The 21,192-nt window shown below is 38.4% G+C and overlaps 1 protein-coding gene and 1 pseudogene across 2 annotated transcripts in view; one reads left to right on the forward strand and one right to left on the reverse strand.

The window, feature by feature from the left end:
- Nucleotides 1-8,639, forward strand: part of TAFA1 (TAFA chemokine like family member 1) — a 532,844-nt gene extending 524,205 nt beyond the window's left edge. Inside the window, exons 4-5 of one of the 2 annotated variants that reach the window (XM_032149465.2) lie at nucleotides 1,800-1,924; nucleotides 7,504-8,639. In XM_032149465.2, the coding sequence (XP_032005356.1) occupies nucleotides 1,800-1,924; nucleotides 7,504-7,521 (143 nt within the window). In that variant the 3' untranslated portion in view covers nucleotides 7,522-8,639. The remainder of the gene's footprint in view (nucleotides 1-1,799; nucleotides 1,925-7,503) is intronic. The other variant, XM_032149467.2, reaches the window with a different exon arrangement.
- An 8,166-nt stretch (nucleotides 8,640-16,805) lies between these two features.
- LOC116466531 (large ribosomal subunit protein uL10-like) overlaps nucleotides 16,806-21,192 on the reverse strand; it is an 86,637-nt pseudogene continuing 82,250 nt past the window's right edge.

Consider the following 21,192-nt stretch of genomic DNA (forward strand, 5'->3'; position numbering starts at 1 on the left):
TTTGTACTTTCAGTCAATTCATTTTTTCTTTTGCCAGGCCTTTGAAATTGTTCAAAGTCCTAGGCTAGGGGATAAACCCTAATGCTTGGTGGATAAATTTGCCTTTCTGAGAAGAATGCCTCAGTCATTCTGAAGAGTATTGAGGCATTTTGTCCCATTCATTGAATAGAAATAGTGCAAGATCTGTGCTCTACAAAAGCTAACAGCACGACAGTTGCTCAAGACCCAAAAATTAAGTGTAGGGGCCAAAGAAAACTTCCCCTTCATCTTCTGAAATTTTGAGGAAAAATCAATGGGCAAGAGGCAGATTAATAAGAGAAAAGACATACAAATTTATTAATGTGTATATGAGGGAGAATCACAGTGAGTACACTAACCCCCTAATGGCGTATAAAAGCTTATATACCGTCTTGAAGTCACATAAAGAATGGGGACTCAGTGCATGGCCCAAAACAAGTTATGATGGTAAATCAGGTTATATGGCAAGACAGGCTAGGGAAGGGAGAGAAAAGGAGGCCTGGCTAGCAACGTTGGTCTCACAGGTAGCAGCCCTCAGAGAAAATAGACGGTAAACATTTCTTTTAGGCCTTTAAAAGTGTCAGACTCTCAGTTAATTTTTCCTAGACTGGACAATGGGGGCATCAGAGAAAGCCTGGTTGTATCAGTGCAGGTTTTCTTTATAGATAGAAATCTCCCCCGTGAAAGAAAACTTTGCTGGGCTACTTCTGTTTGCCGGCTCTCTGAACAGCCATCTCACACTATGTCAAAGAAGTGTATTTTGGAGTAAAATATTTTTATTTCCTTCATAAGTCTTCCTCTTCCATATGCATTCAACATAAAAACAAAAAGATCGTTTTAATTGCCTGTGGGTTCTTCCTGTCCACTGCACAGACAAAAACGAATTCACTGAGACCATGATATTGCAGTAAAGAAAGAGTTTAATTAACACAAGGCTGGTCACATGGAAAACCTGGAGTTATTACTCAAATTAGTCTCCCTGAAGTCTTAGAGGTTAGGATTTTTCAAGGGTAGTTAGGTGGGCAGGGAGCTAGGGAATGGGGAATGTTGATTGTTTGGGGTTGCAGTGATACAGGTGTAGCAAATGGTTCTCATGTGCTAAGTCAGCCTCCAGGTGGGGGCCACAGGACTGGTTGGGTCCTGAGTGTGTGGGTCTCAGTAGAGTCGGTTGCTAGAATGCAAAAGTCTGAAAAACATCTCAGTCAATTTTCTGTTCTACAATAGTGATATTATCTACAGGAATAATTGGAAAAGTTACAAATCTCGCAGCCTCCAGAACAGTAGCTGATTATCATTTAACTACTTCTATATCTTAAGAGAATTCAGCCCCCTCTTGTAGTCCTAACTTTGTGGCCTTTCACTAGTTTTACAAAGGCAGTTTACTTTTGGGAAGGGTTATTATTATCCTTGCTGTAAGTTTAAACTAACTTCCTCCCAAAGTTAGCTTGGTCTATGCCCAGTAATGACCAAAGATAGCTTGGATGTTAGAAGCAAGATGGAGTCAGCTACGTTAGGTTTCTCTTACTGTCATAATTTTGAAAAGGCAGTCTCAATCCCCAACAAAAATGCTGCCTGATGAAACCAATACACATAATTATATTTGCATTATAAGACATATAAATTAAAGTCTTATTTTTCTTAATAGAGTTTTCTTAGCTAGTCTTGGAGGATTAAAGAGGACTTAGTGTGCTTCCAAGAACATGAAAATCTGCAGAGGCACACGTCGGTGTTCAGGTTGTTTGGATGAATTGCAAACACGGTTGTTTCCTGTTTCTGCACAGCCTCCATAGTGATTGGGAAATGGTGGTGTGAGATGGAGCCTTGCCTAGAAGGAGAAGAATGTAAGACACTCCCTGACAATTCTGGATGGATGTGCGCCACAGGCAACAAAATTAAGACCACGAGAGTAAGTGCACTTATTTCAAAGGTATTTTGCATGTTACAGACTGTACTATTTGAGTTTGTGCTGTGCAAACAGCATCCACAGAAGCTTTGCACAGGAAAGAAGACAGATTCTCCTGTGACAGAAAGCATTCTTAACTATGTAGATCAGTGTCCATCAATGAATGAGATGTTAGAGACTGAACTTGACTTTTCCACACTGAGCAGTTTAGTGTTTCTGTCACAGACTCATAAATTAAGCTGAGTTTCCAGCCAGAGGGGAGAGGAATCGTGAGGTAATTATTCAGATAATTCATCCAACATCTATAGTGCTCAGAATAATAATCAAATAAAGTTCCTCCCTAATTCATCCAGAAGGTGTGCTGAAAGGGTCTGCATTTAAGTATACCTACAGAAGCTATTTTCTAATGTTCTTTAAAAGAGTTCTGTGATGCTCCTTCAGAGAACTGAAAAGGGTTTTGGGGAGTGAATACATCATTCTTTGATTTCTCTGGTTAAATCAGGAGTAATCTTCTAAATAAATAACAACCTTCAGGGTGGGGTAATCCAACCCATCAGAATTGGTGCCCTGATGCTGGAGCAGGGCAGAAAGGCCCAGCTAGCTAGATATTAACTCTGTAGTTACTGGACAGCCTTGGAATCCTAAAGGGGCCAGGGGTGGGAGATGCTCCAGATGCTTAAGATGCTAATTATATATCCACTAATAACAAAGTATGTCAATTTGACAACAAGTGTGGTCATATGTATGTGTACCAATTGAGTATCAACCCTGTTTCTCTCTCTCTTTCTCTCTCTCTCCGTGTGTGTGTGGGGGTGGGTGGGTAGGTGTGTGTATGCATGTGTGGGGGTGGGGGGTGTGCATGCCTGTGTGTGTTTTAATTTACAGGAATTTTTTTTGAGGGGGGGGGGTCTCTGTTGCCCAGGCTGGAGTGAAGTGGTGTGATTATAGCTCACTGCAGCATCTAACTCCTAGCCTCAAGCTATCCTCCTGCTTCAGCCTCCCAAAGTGCGGGGATTACAGGCCTGATCCACCAAACCCAGCCTATGGAGTATTTTTTAAAGCAAGCTCCATCGGTTACAAATCCTAGTATGCTGAAGTTTTATTCTACCAAAGGTCTGATGTATTTGAAAGGATGTCTCTGTTTCCCACCCCTTATTATTAATCTTGACTTACTCTTTCTTCTCAGCCTCACCTTTTCAATAAATAAAATTGGTTCTTGTGTCTTTGTGATGCAGAAGACAAAACTAATGCTACATAATACTATATAAAACTTATTTTTCACATATAAAATAGGTGAAAACATTTTGTGTATCAAATTTCCTTGCCTTTTTGGACCCCGTTGACCAGTAGTAAATGGCCATACATTTCCGGCTTGCAACCAGGAGGAACCTCTGAAGCACCCTAGCTTGTTAACGTACATCTGTCTGTGCCTGAGTAGCTTAATGTGGATTATCCTATTTCATTTTAATGAAACACCTGCAAAAGACATTATTCAGAAATGAGCCTGGTTCATGCAACTTATCCACAGAAACCATTTTAATTAACTAGTGGAAGGTGGGAAATTAGGTTTCCCTTTATTTACCTTTTGCCTAAAAATGATTCTTCCCAATAATTTGAAGTTGCCCTCACAAATTGGTTTGTTTTAAGCTATTCTGAATTATGGGCAGTATGATTGGAATCTAACCACCTTTGTTTTAAACACACTGCTGATATATTTCCTGCCATATCTCTTTTCTCTGTTCTAAATAACTGATTGCCTTTTATTGAAGGCAAGCCTTACTCTCATGGAGTCTCCAGACCTGAAACACAGCAAAGAAAAATAATTCAGGTCAGGATTTAAATAAGTGAAATTCCAAGAGTACCAAGTAGGAGACTCTTTGGAAGACAGAATATAAGTTAAACACAACGAAAGCAGAAACATAAATTGTTAATGCTACTTTTTTGAGACCAACGTAACTTTCTTTTATTTGGCCTCTGTAGAGTACATTTTAAAACCATCAGGCATGTTGCAGATGCACCCTAGACATTTTCCAACAACACAGGAGTATCGTGCAGGATCTGATCACAGTAACAAAGACTGGAGCACACCATTTGCTGCCTCCCTGGGTGGGCTGAATTCAACCCAAGCAGTTGAATGGATGAGATCAATAAATTGCCATTACAGTCGGTTTGAAAGCAGAGGATGTACCTGTTCTGACGTGTACATCCATTTCAAGCAAGGAAATAGGAGGCTACTCTACAGCCATGTGAGCTGCACATCAGTCAGCTGAGAATTCTCAAGTCTGTCCTTAGAAAAGGAAAAAGAAGACACTGGAAAAGCTGTACTTTTTAAACCTTCAGAGGACTCAAATGCTCCTACTGACATACGTCCTCCCTCCCCGCTCCTTCTCAGGAAATTTGCAATGAAATAAGCACTTTTAAACACAAAAGGCAGCAATTAAGTCCAGATGATATATATAGGAACCATCTATTCTGTGTAAATGGTGTGTCAACGCCAGTCCTTAGATCATGTGCTCTGAAAATATATTTTATATTAATTTTTCTTCTACACCTTATGTATTCTTCTCCATCAGAGCACAAATATGCTTACTCACTTCAAATACTGATTCTAACAATTTAACTTTAAAAATGGTTTAATTCACAGATGTTCTTTAATTATTATGAGTCAAATGTATTCATCATTCTGCTGTTATCAATGAGATAAAAAAACAAAACTACCTCTTTTGTTCTTTTTTGTGTAAGAATAATTCAAAGAGAGTTCACTCAGGATAAAAAAAAAGTTGGAGAAACACACTCAGATTGTTAATAGCAAATGAGAGTTTCTTTCATACTATTATTTTAAAAGTAACTTCAATATAACGATAATCACGGGAAAGCTTCCTGGGACTTCATTCTCTTTCCTATAAAAGACTGTTCCAAACCTTCATCTTTTGTAGGTTACTTCCAAAATAATCATCCTGAACAAAATTCTCTTCGAAATGTGGATAAATAATGTTTCAAAGTCTGATCTGATTTAAAACTTTATGGTATTCATTTTTAAGGAAGGTAAAGAGTAGAAATGTGGTGGTTCATCTAAACTACCAGACACCCTAGAACGTCTGGAGTAGCCCAGGTAACAGGCCACAGTCTAAAGAAAAACCTCAGGAACAATGGATCTGAGTGACATTATTACCCCAGAGGGAAGGAGAAAATATAGGAGGAATTAGGCAAAGGCTTTTCTTTCAGGAGATGTGGAATAACTTTTTAAGAGAGGAAGACTCCTGGCTGCCACCCTATAGGAAGGAAGTATTCACCTTGAGAGGTTTTCCAAGACCCAGCCTGGAGTAGAATAAATCTGGCAACACACACACTTCCGGTGAGAATCTCAGTACATGTGGTTGAAGTTTCATGGCCAAATTATTCCCTGTGTCTGCTTGATCATTGCTTCAATTGCTTTATTAAATCGCTTTGTTGGTACTTAGGAGCAAGACTAACCAACCAAAATATTGACTAGAGATTTTATTCTTGCAGTTTTAGACACCTATTTATGTCTTTTCTTTAAACTATATCAAATACATAAGTCTGAAAGTTGGGGAGGCTCTATCCCATGTATTCAGATACATGTCTATACCTTGTATATTCAGGAACAATGGCTTAATTTAGAAAGACGGGCTTCCCCTTAGAGACGTAAAAATGAAAAGTATCTGAGACAGGTCTTACTCAATTTAGAAAGTTTATTTGGCCAAGGTTATGAATGCATGACCTAGAGGTAGGTCTGTGCCCTTCTCCAGAGATGATTTTGAGGGTTTCAATATTTAAAGGGAAAAGCGTGGATGTTGGGGAAAGAAGCAAATTTTTAAAGGTGTGGGTAGATAAGAGACAAATGGTGGTTACATTCTTTTGGTCTTTGACCAGCCTTTCACCAAACACACCATTTACATGCGGGAAGGGGGTAGAGGAAGAGCCACTTAGACCTTCATGTAGCTCAGTGAATCTATATTTTTATGTCAGAGGATGCAGTCAGATACACATTTGTCTCAGGTGAGCAGAGGGATGACTTAGAGTTCTGTCCTTTGTCCTGCACCTGAAAAAATAAGCTATCAATTTACATTGCCAGGATAAAATTCAACAGAAAGGTTTTAGGGTAAAGATCTGGGACCCACAAGGAATTTCCCTGTGGTAAAATTGTGAGGGAGGTATGTGGCTTTTGAAAAATCTTTGTAGCTATATTATTTAGGAATAAAATGAGAGGCAGGTTTGCCTGACGTCATTGTCAGCTTGAATTTCCCTTTGGCTTAGTGATTTTGGAGTCCCTAGATTTACTTGCCTTTCAAAGACAAATAAGTTATTTGACAATGATGGAATAATTTCAGCTAAAAACTGAATGTCAGTTATTTGGAGGCAGGAAGAGGAAGAGGAGGAAATGAGGAGAAAACCAGTCCCTGGAAAAGACAAATTAACAGGTTAAAATAGCAGAACGTAATCTGGTGTAATATCTTGGGAAGTAGCAAACCATGCTGGATTTGCTTCATTCCAATACGTGAATGTCTCTCAGACTAGTGAGAAAATCAACAGTTAGTACACAATGTAAAGTCAAATTTTATTCCCTAAAACAAGGAGGTAGAAGACCCCAGATTGCACAATTAACCACTATAGCCATCTTGTCAAATCAGTGTTTTCTGTAACTGGCCCAACACAAATCCGCCTGCCTAACTCTAAAATCCGTAAATGGACTTCTACCTCTAGCCTCAGAACACTCAACTTCTAAAACTATAAAGAAGAGATAATAAAAAATGCCATATTTCCTAGAACGCTAGAGTAGAGGCTTCAACTCTATTCGAATTTTTATTTATGCTTGAAGCTAGTGGTTCTCTGTACATGTGTCCCTTTGAATATTTGAGCCTTTGAGACCCTATTCAAGTGGATTAAAAGACAACTACAGCAACAGAAATGTAATCTTGATTGCCCTTGAACACTGTGTCATTGAGTGCAACAGTTTCTCACCTTGCACAGGAACAGTTTCTTATCTGTGTGTTCCTACACAGATATGGTCTAACCTTGGCAACGACCTCACCTCATGCCAGCCCTCTACATCTTACAACAGGCCAACTTCACAAGACCATGGAATAACTTACTCTGTTCAAATTCTCATCAGATAGACACAGGACTGATTGCATAGCATGCAAGGCCAGGTGCAAAATGAAAGTGCAGGGCCCTTGTTTAAAAATTATTAATACTCTCAAGATGGCAACAGAAGAACATTAAACCAAGCAGGAGGCTCTTTCTAGGATAGGGCCTTGTGCAACTTCATAGGTCACATGCCTAGGAAACCAGTCCTGGATAGGCATTGCTCCAGGAGTCTCAGTCCTCAGGAGTGACATCATTAATTTATTGCATTGACAAAAATACAGTGGCCTATCAATATGCTTTGATCACCATTTGAAAATGACTGCTCTAAACTTTAAGATTTTCGACTTCAGATCACCTGAAAAAGAGCAACAACCTAAAGATTCAAGGCGTCCTCATTTTCTACGTAATCACATTTCTTTGTGCCTTCATTTTGCACTGTTCTCCCTGAAATGTCTGTCTTTCTTTGGTTTCAGATTCACCCAAGAACCTAACAGAAGCATTTGTGGTAGCAAAGGAAAACCAACCCTCTGGAAAATACATTTTGAGAATCTCAAACATCTCACATATATACAAGCCAAATGGATTTCTTACTTGCACTTTGACTGGCTACCGGATAATCACAGTGCGTTTACTGTGTGTAACGAAATATCCTACAGTGAGAAGACGCAGCGTTTTGGCAACACCATGGAAAGTGGGCTTAAAAAAGGGTTTTCTCAGTGAAGTTTTTGGGCATCGTGAAGAACGATCAACTATCTTCTAATTTGAATCTATAGTTACTTTGTACCATTTGAAATATATGTATATATATATATATAATATTTTGAAATATTATCTATTCTCTTCAAGAAATGAACAGTACCACAGTTTGAGACGGCTGGTGTACCCCTTTGAGTTTTGGATGTTTTGTCTGTTTTGCTTTGTTTTGTTAGTCATTTCTTTTTCTAACGGCAAGGAAGATATGTGCCCTTTTGAGAATTCAAGATGGCACTGACACAGGAAGGCCAGCTACAGGTGGACTCCTGGAATTTGAGGCATCATAATGATACTGAATCAAGAACTTCCTTCTGCTTCTACCAGATGGCCCAAGGAAGCACATCGTCCTGTTTTATTGCTTTCTACCCTGTGCAATATTAGCATGCAAGCTTGGCTCACATAATCATACTTTATATTCAATTGATATATAATAACCGTTCTAACCTCTTCCAGGAAAATATTTTTAGAACTACTAGCTTTTCCACATATAAGAAAATGAGGATTCTTAAGGGAGCCACTCCACCATGCTATTAAGACTCTGGCAGAGTTATGGGTAGGATATGGATCCCTACATGAATAAGTCCTGTAAATACAATGTCTTAAGGCTTTGTATAGCTGTCCTAGACTGCAGAAATGTCCTCTGATTAAATCCAAAGTCTGGCATCGTTAACTACAAAGTGCTGTAGCAACAAGTCTTATCATGGCATCTCTTTCTATGTTTGGTTTGCTTTTTCCAAGAGTATTCAGATCTCCTCTTGTGAGATAGGAAGGCTATGAAAACAATTAGATTTCAGGATGATCTATGTGACCAAATGTTGGACAGCCCTATTAAAGTGGTAAACAATTTCTTTCTAAACCTACTTGTCTTCTTTATTTTGCCATTTATTTTTACTGAATCAACCTTAACCAAATCCAGAGAATGTCCTGCTCAGAGACTCATAGTCAGCCAGAACTTCTCCCATAAGGTCTTTGTTTCCATTGTGGCTACTATTTCCAATGTTAATATTTTGAAAATCAGAAATCCATTACTATAACTGCAGTGTCCTCAGTCAGCAAGCTGAAATGTCAGATCCCATTAATGGGCTTTCTTAGTGGTTACTGGAATAATAGATATGGGGCTAACCCCACCAAAAAATGATCTTCTTCTTTTTTTGAGAGTTACTCAGCTAATGTTTATAAGAAGGAAATAACTACTTAAGTTCTAGTTTTCCTGGAGATAGCATAATCATACTTTCCATCCCAGTCATCTTGTAAGTGTATCCCTTTTTCTGCAAAACATATTCTCTGGAATAAATATTGTTATGGCTTCTTATTAGGTTAGTAGCACATTGGGTCCCATAGTCTCAACTTTTAAATTTAAGTCTCAGGTCAAATTCAGAGGCTCCCCCATCTCTACCAAGATAGCCTGAAGTCTGATTGAACATACAAACGCCCTAACCAGATAAACTGATTCTGCATCTTGAAGACCTATAAAAGCATCCAGAGACAGAAATAGAATCCTGACTGCAAAATCTAGGCTTCTCAAATGCTTTCACAAAATATTTGCCAAAAGGTAGCACAAAGTTCACACCAGAAAATCAAAATATTTTGAATTTATGATCCAGATGCAAAATGTGAAGGAAAAAACTTCTATAATCAAATATATTTGGGAACGTTTTTTAAACAAAATAGAGATATTTACTGGGGGAATTGTCAGAGACTTTAATAAACCAAAAGGCACTGTGTGTCTTTAAGAAAGACTAGAAGAGGGGAAGTCAAGTAAGAAACCTCTAGCTGGTCACATGGCTAATGGGGCACACAGGCCCTGCATAATGGGAAACTAAGAAATTGCTTCTATGTGAGGATTTAATGACTGCAGTGTTACATCTTCAGTTTTTCAAAAGAACCAGAAATCTAGATTTTACATAAAAGTTTCTATCATGCCTAGAGTGAGATGAACTAATTCGATGTTTTAAATGATGCCAGCATTAGTATTGCCCCAAATTCTCTGAACATGTGGACTTTACTATTAGTGTTCCCTAGGATACTCTTTTAAAAGCATTGATCCTAAGTGGAAATCCAATGTGAAGAAAGAAGGCTATTCTCTTTTGTATGGCCTCATACATGCAGACACTTCTCATAACTCCCAAGATGTCATGGTCACAGCTTTTCCTTTTCCGTAACCAGACCCTTTAAGTCAATGAAGGGGCTAGTCTAGAGGTCCACCTCTGTTCATTCATTTCCCATCGGTCAATTCATGCTAGTCTTTCATGAAAAGACCTGGAGAAAAAAATCACAACAGAATCAGGAAACCATCCAATAAGACAGTGCAAATATTTGTAAATGTCGTCAAATTCAATTTGGATTTATCCAAGTCCCTTACACAAATGTGTGAACGATCAAATTGTGTTTAAATTTAACTTGCTCCAGTTTGGGGAATTCAGTAGCTACCATCTGCCTATTGAATCTGCACATTTATGGTGTAAAAACTTATATCACGTATTTCTGGTAATAAAGAGCTCAGTGTGGTATGACTAATATTGATTTTGAGCTTGTGCATCCAGGACGATGAATAATGTTATAACATAACTGAGTAAATGCAAAGAGTTTTATCCAGAGCCCTTCTCTTAGTAAAAAAGTGAAAATGTAGCTTATTTCATAAGTTGAAGATTTTCAAATAGTGTAAATCTTATTTGTTGACATTTTGGGGTGATCAGATTAATCTATTAATGGACTAGGCAAGCACATTGAGAAGTTTACTACTTGGCTTTTTTCCATTGTAGAATGATGAAGAATGTTTTCACCAAGACAGAATTCAACATGTTTTTTTGATCAAATTGAGTATAACTTTCACAAAGCAATACAGTAGTTTTATAGTACAGTATATTATGTCACCTTGCCATTGTCACTGATACGGTAAGTTATGGAAGGCATAAAAATTGTTTATCTGAGGAGATCCACCACATTCTTCACCTGCACAGGGCATACACTGCTTCCCTGGGAGGTTAAATATCATGTCATAATATGGCTTTTTCTTTTAATTAAGCTTGACAACCCCATTTCAAAAGCTATTAGAGTTTGCTTGACAAAGAAGTGTGTCATGTCATTTTGTGAGCTGTCCACCTGCTAAATAAAAGACGGCGTGTTTAGTGAATTGTAGGGCTCGAGCCATCTCCAGCTAGTTTATAAATACAAGGAAACATGATAAAAGGCACTACTGTGGAATGTGAGAACTCAGGACTAGTGGGAGCAGTAATGGAATCTAATTTCATACTACCCATGGGAATAATACAAAAGTGATGAAATAGAATCAGGTTCACACTTTAAATTAAAGATGAGGCCACTAATTGTACATACACGCCTCTTACTATATCCCCTATTAAAGGTTTAGAGATTTGAGGTTGAATAGGTCAGGATTTTTTTTCCTTGTAAAAGAGCTCAGGGCGTATCAACGGATGTCATGACATGCTCACATCATTGGTCCACAAGTGGCTCTCATTTGTTTATTTACTTAGGTAGTTTGCTTCATTTTCAAAAAGTTTAAGCTCTCATTCTGGTAGCTAGTTACATCATTAAAAGAAATAATAATTGGTTACCAAATATGAAAGCCAGGATCCCAGCCCTAACTGACTTTGATAGACCAGGCAATGTTTATCCAGCCCTGATTCCCACCTGCTTAGAGATGCTATAACCCAAGAATAGACTGACATGCTATGAAGAAAACTTGCAGCCAAATTTCCCATAAGACAGTGTATTGCAGCCTTGAGGCCATGGCACATGGATATGTGGCCATAGATCATGGAATGGGTTGGAAATCGCTTCTTCAGAAAGACTGTGAATAATTTTTTTTTTTTTTTTTTTTTTTTTTTGAGACAGAGTCTTGTTCTGTTGCCCGGCTGAAGTGCGGTGGTGCAATCTCGGCTCACTGCACCCTCCACCTCCTGGGTTCAAGCGATTCTCCTGCCTCAACCTCCTGAGTAGCTGGGACTACAGGTGTGCGACACAACGCCCAGCTAATTGTTGTACTTTTAGTACAGACAGGATTTCACCATGTTGGCCAGGATGGTCTCGATCTCTTGACCTTGTGATCTGCCTGCCTTGGCCTCTCAAAGTGCTGGGATTACAGGCATAAGCCACCATGCCCAGCTGACTGTGAATAAATTTTTAAAGGCATTATAATTGGTTCAAGGGTAGTTCTCAAACATGGCCTAAAAGGCACATAAGCCTACAGAAGCTAGCCAGGTAACAAAAGTTAGTTAAGCAGTGCCATATACAGTGCCTAAAATACCAAGATGAAGGTAGAAACCCTGGCACATTGCAGGGCACTAGTAGCCAGAATTTGATCCCAGCCTATTGTTGCCATGCATGGCACCATGCTTAATGCTGCTCATTAAGGAGCCATATGTCCATATTCTTCTGACTTATTTTTAGGACTATCCAGAAATTCAGATGCTGGTATATGAGTGTGGACAAAAACAAATTCAAAATATTTTTCCTCTGCTCCCACATCATACGACAATCAACACAGAAGACTTCTGTGACCAGATGTGTGGGAGTTTTTCCCTGCACACCAAGCAAGCAATTCTACAGTGAATACCAGCTGGATGTCCTCTAATTCAATTCCATTATGACACATCTACCTGGAGATAATGTCGCATCCCACAGGTTGAAGGCTCAGTCCCACAAGACTGGCCTCCATTTCTGATGCCAGTCACAGCCCCAGGTTGTTTTACCTGTGCTTCTGACTGACTGGCTACAAACTGAGGATCCCACAACCCCCTACTTGGGTTCTATTAATTTGCTAAAGCGACTGATAGAATGCAAGGAAACACTTACTTATATTTACCAATTAATAACAAAGGATAGTACAGAAGATATAGATGAAAAGATGCGTAGTATGAAATATAGGAACGAGTACTGAGCTTCCATGCCCTCCCTGAGCACACTACCCTCCAGGACCTCCACGTGTTCGGCTGTCCAGGATCTCTCCAAACCCTGTCCTTCTGGGTTTTTATGGAGGCTTCTTTACATAGGCATGACTGACAAAATCATTGGCCATTGGTAATCAAGTCAACCTTCAGCTCCTGTCCTCTCCCTAGATGTTTTGGGTGGGGCTGAAGTCCTGACCCTCTAATCCTGCCTTGGATCTAATCCTTTAGGATAGATGGTCCTTCCAGAGACCAACCCCTATCCTAAAGCTAACTAGAAGCAGCCAGCCATCATCAGTCAGCTCGTTAGCATATAAAAAGACATCACTTGGAAATTCTAAGGAGTTTAAGAGTTGTATGCCAGGGAACCATGTTGAAAACCAAAAATATATTTCACAATATCACAATATGAAATGTCCAAATCTCACATATTTATAACCCATTGAAATTTTGTTAAATCTGGCCCAAAATTATATTATTCTCATATATTTGCATTTTCATGTGATTCCTCTGGTGGTAGAAAAAGTGGCAGAAAAGGCTAGTTTGCAGGCAATTACACATAACCTACAGCCTGTCTTTCCTATGCCACCGAGAATGCCATGGGCACATCAGTTGTCGTCTGCTGGGTGAAATGTCAAGGTTGCAAAAAGGAGCCAACCTCTCTGCTAGAATGGAGTAAAATTATTGCATTTCCATGGGCTCCAACTTTGGGGTAACCAAGTTAGTGCAGGAGCAAACACTGGGGACCAAAAGGAAGCAGTATAAGGTTGGCAGAGCCTACCAGTTAGTGCAAAAAGTCCCGAGATGCTTGTACATCTACTCAATGCTAGGTACTGGCTCCCCAATAAAAATGGCCTCCCCCTCTGATTCTATGTTGAGTCACATAAAATCATTTCATGACTCCTGCTGCTGTCTACATTTATACCTGGACTCCATGTGAGTTCTTGCTGTGTTTGGATCCTAATCTGACTCCTCCCGAGATGGCTATACCGAGAAGTTTTCAAGGTTTCTCACCACCACCCCCTGCCCACCGCTCATCTCACCACTATCACATTTTCTCCTCTCTTCTTCCCTTTACATCTCATGCCTAAAAGGCACTGTGTGTGTCGAAAAGAACTCCTCAAAGTTTCAAGTCCCTGCCTTCCATTTAAAAATTCAACCCAGAAAAGCTTGCAACCTCTCTCCCAGAGTTTTTGCATGTAAAATGGAAATCATTATACAAAACTTAAAGGTTATGGGCGGATTAGAGAAATGGAGCAAGTGGGAATGTTGTACAAATATAAAGCAGTAGATAAGCAATGGTTATTCCCAGATAACTGTTACTGTGTCATTCTCAAATTACTAAGGTGTCACCTAGGTGCTCCCTGTGTCTCTGCTAGCTCCACTCAAGACAGACAAACTTAGCAAAAACAACCAAAATTTTTTTTCATTTTCCTTTTCTAGAAAGCTGGAAGACTAGACAGATGCTTGCTCAACTTTGTAGAATTCTCCATCTGCTAGACAGTGTTTTTAAGCCACTGTAAAATGCCAGTATAACCCACACTTGAGTGATGCCATTGACACAAGCAAGTAATAGCATGTTGGAGAATGCACCCTGCTGGTGTCCAGAGTGTTAATTCAGAAGTTGAGTTGCTAATGACTTGCGCCATCTGGTGTGTAAGACCATGATCAGCAACTATACACAATGCCATGGCCAGGCCACTCTTTCCCTCACACTCAGCCCGTTTGTCATTCAGGCTAACTGTCCAAGCAGATTCACACATAACCCTGCATACTGCAGAGGTGTGACCTTGCATGCCTCTCTTACACCCACCTCACTGGTAAAGACTTTTTTTGTTCATTAATTCACTTATTTATTCAATAAACAAATATCTGTTGAGTTCTTAGTATGTGTCAGGTAGACTACTAGATACTGGGGGAGACTTCAGAGCTTACCTTGTTCTAGAGGAAACAGACAAAAACAAAAGTAAACAAATAATTAAAAATCATGATATGAAAGAAATTCAAAACAAGCCAAGGAAGTAAACAATGGGAGGGAAACGCTAACTTTAGGTAAGATGACCGTGGAACATCTCCTGGAGGAGGTGGCATTTAGCTGAGAACTAGAGGATAGCAAGATACAGCCATGCAGAGAGCTGAGGGGGAGTGGGAGTGAACCAGTGGGGGCGTTTCAAGTGGACAAATTAGTATGTGCCACTGCTCTAGCCAAGGAAGAACTCAATGTGTTTGTGAAACTTACAGAAAGTCTCTTTCAGTTTGATTTGAAAGCAGAGTAATTGAGAGCAAAGTGGCATGAGATTGGGGAAGTAACCTTGAAGTCAGATTATGGGGCCATGTAGGGCATGATGAAGAGTGTGGGTTTTATCTGAATTGTAGCAGGAAGCCATGAAAAAGGATTTTTAAGCCAAGAGTGACACAATCTGATTTATACTTACAGCAGATACTATTGGTGTCTATCCATATTCTGTCCTTGTTCCCTTATACGTGCAGGGTAAACCAGGCATGTCAGGGAATTAGGAGAGCAACCATTGACAAATACGACTGATATATCAATTTCCAGCTTCCTTGCTCCCAGATGGGCAACACTGAGGTATGCTCTACATCAGTGCTACCCAGTGGAACTTTCTGCAATGGGAAGATATTCTGTATCTGAGCCATCCGGTGTTTTAGCCAGTTGGCACGTGGATCTACTGGGCACTTGAAATGTGGCAGTTGCAATGCAGAAACTGATTTTTAGTTTTATTTAATTTTAAATGTTTAATTAACCTAAAATTATATTTAGAAAGCCACATTCAGCCAGTGGCCATCATATCGAACCGCACAGTTCTCTTCGGCATTTAAGAATTCCCAAATAAGACTGATCCCAAGTTACCCAAAGCTGCAGCCTGCCCATAAACACACACTTTATTGGCTTCCCTTAATTTCCTGTCTTATTTCCTTACTTCTTTATCAGTGCTTCCTGGCTTCATCTTTCAAATAAAATCCTAAGACAGCTTTTAAGATGACAACTCTGGTTTCAAAATGGAGAACAGATTGAAGGGCGCCCAAGTAAACTGAGAGGACCAGTAAGGATGTTTTTGTGGTATTTAGTAATGCACATGGAAGACTTACCATGTTAAAGCCTAAGGACAGAGCAGTGAATAATACTATTCCTTTCATGGAGGAGATGATGACTTAGATTCAAGCCTCAGCTATATCAATCAATTGCCGTTCAGTGGACTGAATTATCTAAGGCCATCTTGATAAACAAGCATAAGACTATGCTGAGTCTTTTAGAGGTTATTCATAGAGAGAAAGCTTTAGTTTCATCTGATTCGGTCTACTCCCATGAGACCTAGCCTCATTGTCAGTGAACAAAGTTCAAATTGAATTATGAATGAGAAGGTTTCAAATTTGTCTCTTAATCCCAGTATCTTCTTTTACTGAATGTTAAAGAAAGCACAGCATCCCAGTAAATGCATTGGGTTAAAAGAGTCCTAATTTTTAGTCCTCACTGAGGGAGTCACTTAAATTTCTCAAATCAGTTCTTAGAACTGGCATCCTATGCAGGCAAGAGCAAATGAGAACAATGAGGAAATATGGTAAGCTAGCTAAAGAAACAGTTTGGAATTTTAAAAGACATTGGCAAAAGATTTAGCAAAAGCAAACCATCAAGAAAGACTATATATAAGAATGACAGAAACCTGGAAGAACATACTAAGGAAAGTTAAATTCCCCCAGTGACTTATGGCTTCCCAAAAACGCTAAGAGCAACCTAAAGAGCTTTTTGTAGTTAAGTTCAAAGCAAGAAAAACAAGGAAGGGACAAACCTACTGCCTGAATCCAATAATGTGTAGGTGATAGAGAATTCAGATTTTTCTCCAGCAACTATGTTGTTTTTGCTAAAATGCCTAAAAGAAATAGTGTCAAGAGAAAAATAAACCCAAGACAGGGGAAGAGATTTGTAAGACAGCATCTTGCTCTCCTCAATGATTGAATTATCCAGGATGCATGACAGAGGGAAAGGGAAAGCCCTGATTTGTACCATCTATTGATTCCTGTGGTGTAAATCCTCTCACTACAGCTGATTTCAAGATAGCAGTGTGGAGTTGGGAAGAGATGTACACAGCCGGCTCTCACAAGCCGGTAACAGCCAGGTCCTGTATATCACTCCCTGCATAAGAACTACATTCCTAAAAGCAGAAGAAAAAAAAAAAAACTATAGAAATATTGCCACACCAATGCTAAGAAATTTTGAGGCACCAAGGAGAGGTGCCAGAAGTTAGAATCAGTTAAGTATAGTTATAATTATTTTACAAAATAAGTCGGTTCTGAAAACTGTAGACTAGTGACCCTGAGATGTATTCTAGAATGTATCTTTAAGGGAATTTTTATGAATAATTAAGGAAACAGTAATCACTAGAGGCCAGCTTGAGTTCACTGAGAAAAAAATCATGTCAGACACCTTTTCCATTGGCCTCATTTTTTAGTCTGAGGGATTAAGTTTTTAAATGATGGACATAATACATCTAGAATTTAGGAAAGTTCAAGTCCAGACCGGAGATTGGGAAACTGGCTCTTACACTAAATCTGGCCTGCTGACTTTTTAAAAATCAAGTTTTATTCTAACACAACGTTTGTTACATACTGGCTATAGCTGCTTTTGCACAACAATGGTAGTAGAATGGCTGCAACGGAGACTTTAAGGCTCTGAAAGCATAAAATATTTACTATCTGATCCATTATATAAAAGAGTTTGCTGACACCTGGCCTATTATGGAGAAGGCTGGATGTTAGTAAAACATTGCGTAGGTTCATAATCTTAATGAATAGCCATATTTAAATGTTTTTAATTCATGGACTAATCACATGCTAGAGAAAGATTTCTCATAGCAGAATCCTGGGTTCTGTCCTGACTATGTCTTATGCAATGTTTTACTATCAACTATGTGAAAGAGGGCATTGGCGTGGCGTGCAGACCAATTTTGCAGGTGATCTACATTCAAAATGGCCATTGACTACCTTGCATGGATGAAGCAAGTTCAAGTAAATTAGACAAGCAGACAAAAGCAGCTGTGATGATTAGAAACAGTCTAAGAACACAGTGTTCAGATTCATGGAAAAACAATAATTGGATCAAGAACGAGAGCTGCATTTAAGTAATTAAAGGTCTGTCATTTAGAAAAGGAATTTAATTAATTTCTAAAGAGTGCATGTAATTTATAGCCAAACACATTTCAGTTTAATATAAGAATGAACCACCCAGCAGACTTTCTTTGGTGGGTAGTGAGTTTCTTGTTATTGATGGTGTTCAAACATAAACTGGAAGAACCGTTAGGAACGTTGTAGAAGGATTAATTCCTATACTGTCTTTTCTTTCCCAGAATTTGTGGTTCTCTGAGCCTGTTTCATTATCTATATAATGAAAATGAAATTAGAGATACTCTCTAATGCCAGATTCTTTTGACACAATGAATTCTAGATTCAGAAGAGCAGCTCATACCATCTATAAGGAGGTTGCTTTGTTCAGAGATACAGATATCCCTTAACTGTCTAACAGCATTGCTTCCTGGCAAAAACAGGGTAGTTTTTTTTTCTTTTTTTCTTTTCTATTTCTTTTTTCTTTTTTTTTTTTAACCAATTTCAATGGCATCTGTTTCTTCAGAGTAAGTAAGCCACTCTTGAGGCAATCCAGCTCCATCTCTAATTAGTCAGTTACATCAGTAATAGGATGATAATGGAAATGACTTGGAGTCATAGGAATTTTATAATAAACCAATGGCCTCTTTCATGGAGACTGGCAGAAAGACTTCAGAGATATTCAGTCAGATACAACTATAACTGCAAAGATGAACCTGCCAAGAGTTTGATAACAGGGAAGCAGACCAAATACAAATAGGTGAGACGTAAATTGGCCAAAACTATAAAATGGTTGAAGGCATGAATTGGTTAAAAAATGTAAAATTGAATAAGTAACTTAATATTTTAGCCAGAGATCTCACCAGTACCTTTACAGATAATGCTTTATCAGATTTATAGATATCATCTAATTATATACTAGGTTTATAAAGCAATAACATATGAGTTATCGGATATGCAATTAATGAAAATTCATCTAGACAAAAATCTCTCAACTCTATTTTGCATTCTAGCTTTAGCATGCTATTTAAAATCTCAACAATCTTTTCAGCAATGTCTAAAAAGAAGACACCAGATTTTTTTTTTGTCTCATTACATTTTTGTGTTTCTTACGTCAGGGAAAATTTTTAAATAGGAATAGTCACCTCTAACTCAAAGGTGCAATGGCCATTGTTAATTAATTTGTCATTGTGGCAAATTTGCAGAATTCAACAGAAATATGCAAATCACTTGTCTCAAATACCCTGAGGAGCTAAACAATGCCTATGTGTGTACAAATACTACTGAAGAAATGTGTAGCCTGTGTCAGAGGGACAGTTCTCACAAAGATAATCTCACCACAGTCTTGCCCTAATACAGTGATTGTCAACTTTACAAGATCTAATACTGCCTTTTGATAACAGATATTTTCTGATATCTCCTTACTCTCTCGAAATGAAATTCATGAATAGTATAACATCCCTATATATGTAATTCAGAAAAATCAGTATAACTCTCAAATGTGAGATAAAGGAGAAATATAAGAAAATCTGTTTAAAAATGTTTGTTTTAATTTGTAAATAGTCTGGCACATAATGCCAGAAGACATAATGATATAGAGTTGTGCACATATTTATAATGAAAAAGTATTAGATTTAAGGGAAGTAAATTTACCTAGATACAGTTGCCATATTATGTTTTATATTTGAAAATACAAGCTAAGTAAAAATATGTGTGCACATGGGTGTAGGTGTGTAGATATAAACTCAAGAATACAACATTGTAAATAAAAACAAGTTGTTTTATTGATGATTCAAATCCACAAGCCAGGCTACTGTTGCTGACATGATTTTTCTAAAATGATAACTGATTCTTAGTAAAATTTAGAACAAAAGAGTACAATCTTTCCCCAATTTACATGGTAGTTGCATTCCTGGGTAATTTTAACATAAATCAAAATAATGCCAACGCAAGCATCCATCAATTGACAAATAGATAAAAGACACTGGGGCATATTCATATGATAAAATATTACTCAAGCATACAAACGGATGAAATATTGACACATATTACAACATGGATGAATCTTGAAAACCTTATGCTAAGTGAAAGAAGCTAGACTCAAAAGGTCACATATTATATGATTCCATTTATATGAAATGTCTGGAATAGGTAAATCTATAAAGACAGAAGTAATTTAATTTCTGAGGGCTAGAAAGAAGGGGGACATGAGGGAGTGACTGCTAATTGGAGATTAAAATGTTCTAGAATTAGATACTGGTAATCGTTGTACAATCTTATGAATATACTGAAAACCACCAAATTATAGACCACTTAAAAAGAGTAAATTTAATGGAATGTTAATTATGTCTGAAGTTTTAAAAATTACTTTTTATAAACTGAGTTCATTTCTGGGCTTATATCATTATGAGCAGGTTTTTCACTTACATTAATGTTCAATGAGACATTAACAATTCAGTGGGACAGCAATTCTTCCTTGAGCAGAAATACATCGTACACTTCAGGACATATAGCACTTCTCCCAGCCTACCACATAGTAGCAGCATCCCACAACTGCTGTAACAACCAAGAAATCATTGCACAAATTTCCATGTGGCCCTCAAAGGTATTTTTAGATTTAGGTATTGTGTTTGTTGAGAACCATGGCCCTAGCAGCATGCAAATATAACCAAAATGTATAAAAAGTTTATAGTGCAATTCCCTGGATTTCTAAATTGACAAATAGCCACGACTTTTCACCCCTTAGAGAGCACTTCAAGGGCTGTCCTAGTTGTGTGATTTGGTCCCCTCACCTGTCTATCTGTCATATTTCATCCCAACTTTTAAGATAGCAGTGTGGCATGTTTTCTTGTGCAGTAATCTATGCAATATTTGCAGGATTCTGGGTTATTTTCCTAAATAAATATGACTAGGATGTGCAGTATTTTTGAGAATTTGCAATATCCCTTAAGGTTCAAAAATATGTTTCTCAAAGAGGAAAAGTTCAGCAATGTGCTTCAAGGCAGAGGATAAAAACACGAAAAAGATTCCAAGCTAGATGTTTTCCTGTTTCTCAAATATTTATTTTTTTATTTTTCATTTAAAATAGTAGGTAAGGGCCAGCAGCCATGGTGGCTTACGCCTGTAATCCCAGCACTTTGGGAGGCCAAGGCGGGTGGATCACCTGAGGTCAGTTCAAGACCAGCCTGGTCAACATGGTGAAACCCCCTCTCTACCAAAAATACAAAAATTATCCAGGCTTGGTGGCGAGCACCTGTAATCCCAGCTACTCTGGAGGCTGAGGCAGGAGAATCACTTGAACCCCAGAGGCGGAGGTTGCAGTTAGCCAGATGGCTCCATTGCACTCCAGCCTGGGCAGCGAGATTGAAACTTTGTCTCACACAA

Source organism: Hylobates moloch, unplaced genomic scaffold, assembly GCF_009828535.3.
Source record: "Hylobates moloch isolate HMO894 unplaced genomic scaffold, HMol_V3 SCAFFOLD_4, whole genome shotgun sequence".
NCBI lineage: Eukaryota > Metazoa > Chordata > Mammalia > Primates > Hylobatidae > Hylobates > Hylobates moloch.